The following is a 2,521-nucleotide window of genomic DNA, read 5'->3' on the forward strand; positions in this document are numbered from 1 at the left end:
ACATACATATTTACTTCCGCTAAGAGCGCGCCATGTGACTTGAAAGACTTTAACGTAAAGGTGGCTGATTTAACATTTTAACTTCCCACCGGCTTGACAGTACACAACTTTAATTTATTGACAGTACACGACTTTAATGTGCAGAAAGACGCTACTTTGTAAGTTAATGTTTGAAATATTTAACACGTGCTGCATGTTTGTTTTATCGTTGTATGTATCGTATGATATGGGGACTCGTGAGTCGCAATCACATTTTGATTAGTTTTCGAAGATTCTTTCCAAAATTTGGTCAACCTTCTACATTGTACAGCTACAGTCAGAGTCGTGAAACCTCCTCCAAGCCCATCATAAATACAAGCACCAGCAACCCTTTGAGATATACACTCTCCATTCTACAAACTCTTTCTCCTCTGTCTCGTCTACAAACTCTTTCTCCTCTGTCTCGTCTTCAGCCATAGACAGCGCACGGAAATCTCAACTACAATGGCCAAGATGCCCCATTTTATCAGAAAATTAATGCCGCGGAGAAGGATTGAGTGTAAGAAATATGAGGCGCTGAGATCTGAGATCTGTAGTCTCAACCCATCTGGGTCACATGAATTTTCAGAGGAGAAAGGCATTAGCGGATTTGTCCCTGTGCACGTTGGGAAGGAAAGAGAGCTATTCATGGTGGCGATCAGTCATATAAATCATCCTCTCATGGCCGTTTTGCTTGATTTATCAGCCGAGGAGTTGGGATTTGAACAGATCGGTGCGCTCACAGTTGAGTGCGATGTTCTCAGTTTTCAGCGCATGCTTTGTTTGATTGAAAGAGAATCTTCCTAAGAATTTGTTATACCCTTCGTATGTAAAAACGAATGGGATGAGCAGCAAAGCTGCTATCATTGCCGCTGTTTGTAAAGGAAAAAAAGAGAGGTTTTTATACTAGTAACACTTCTATTTGCTCGAGTTGGCTACCGGGTATGTAGCTTTATTTATCCAATAACAAATGAACAAATAAATTAGGATTAACATGAAGCAACATATATGTTGTTTCTCGAGGACACCGTGTTTAAAGATTTTTGGATTGGCAGGGTATTTTCAATCCTTCCGGGTACTAACGGGTCCTAAGTAACATTAATAAATTCGTGTTAGTAATATGTTAGATCCAACGAATCAAGGTATGTTCAAGGTATGGTAATAATAATTAGGATCAGGATTGAGAAGCGGAAACAGAAACAATAATGAATTAACAGTTTTTCACCAACAATAGCTAAATAGATTACAAAGGAGACAAATGAACATCGAGCGATAAATAAGTCACATTAAAGTAAAACATAACTAGAACTTAACTAAACTAAATTTAACTAAACAAAATTAAAACTAACTATAACGGCTAGCAGACAAGGATGAGATGGGGAGATTAATGTTCTCAATATCCCTCCTATTCTAAACTATTACAGTTATTGGCACTTATAATTCCTAAGTGCTCTTTCTGAAATTCAAATACAGTTTTTGCCAATGGTTTTGTAAAAATGTTTCCAAGTTGATCTAGTAATCCACATAAATTAAGAAATATATCACCATTATTGACAAGCTCTTGAATGAAGTGAAAGTGTATCTCAATATGTTTGTTCTTTTTGTGAAACACAAGATTTTTGGACAATGCAATGGTGGAGCTATTATCACAAAAAATAGGAGTTGGCCCCTTTTGAACGTGTAAAATATCACTTAATAGCCTTCTAAAACATACTGCTTGACAAACTACGGAAGTTGTGGTTATATACTTTGTCTCTGCAGAAGATACCAGCCCCTGGGCCCACTGAGTTTTTAGACCAATTAACCCATGGACACTCCATGATATGGGCATGCATGCATCCAGAAGGATTTGGACGCTCCCACATCATGGTATGCCAGCATCCAAGGACTATTTTTCTCAGTGTTGTGCCAGTCTCCCCGAGATTTGAGCCACTTTTTCAGACCCAGAACCCAGCTCATTGCCCAAAATTGAATGACACCTTCAGAACGGAAAGATAACAAGGGAATGATGATACAAATACAATTAAATGAACAAGCCTTTGACTCAACTCCTACTAAATATGACATACATTGAAAGAGAATCTTCCAAACAATTTGTTATACCCTTTGTACGTAAAAACGAATGGGATGAGTAGCAAAGCTGCTTTCATTTCCGCTGTTTGTACAGGAAAAAAAGAGAGGCTTGTATACTGATTCATAGATTCCTCTGTAACACTTCTATTTGCTCGACTTGGCCACCGGGTATGTCGCTTTATTTATGTTGATATTTTCTTTAGATTGATCTCTAAGGCTAACCCTGATTTCTACAATTAACGAAAACATTTCGTTATTGAGGCTTGCCTTCAAAAGCCCTGATTCATTTTAAAGGCTATGCAAAGAAAGGTGTAATGCTATAATTAATATTTTCACTTATTTGATATAAGTGTAAGTGATGTAACAAGAAATAATATAATTTTTTGAGAAATAACCTGATCTGAATTGGATCCATAAAAGACTGTCAAAG

At 37.2% G+C, this 2,521-nt stretch overlaps 1 protein-coding gene across 1 annotated transcript; it reads left to right on the plus strand.

The window, feature by feature from the left end:
* Nucleotides 1-483: 483 nt before the first annotated feature.
* Nucleotides 484-825, plus strand: LOC149212458 (auxin-responsive protein SAUR71-like). The gene has a single exon (XM_089388700.1). The coding sequence runs from the start codon at nucleotides 484-486 to the stop codon at nucleotides 823-825; it is 342 nt and encodes a 113-aa protein (XP_089244826.1).
* The last annotated feature ends 1,696 nt before the right edge of the window (nucleotides 826-2,521 follow it).

This window comes from Pinus tabuliformis, chromosome 1_1, assembly GCF_031772625.1.
Source record: "Pinus tabuliformis cultivar Carrire ecotype Pingquan chromosome 1_1, CPIR1, whole genome shotgun sequence".
Classification (NCBI taxonomy): domain Eukaryota; kingdom Viridiplantae; phylum Streptophyta; class Pinopsida; order Pinales; family Pinaceae; genus Pinus; species Pinus tabuliformis.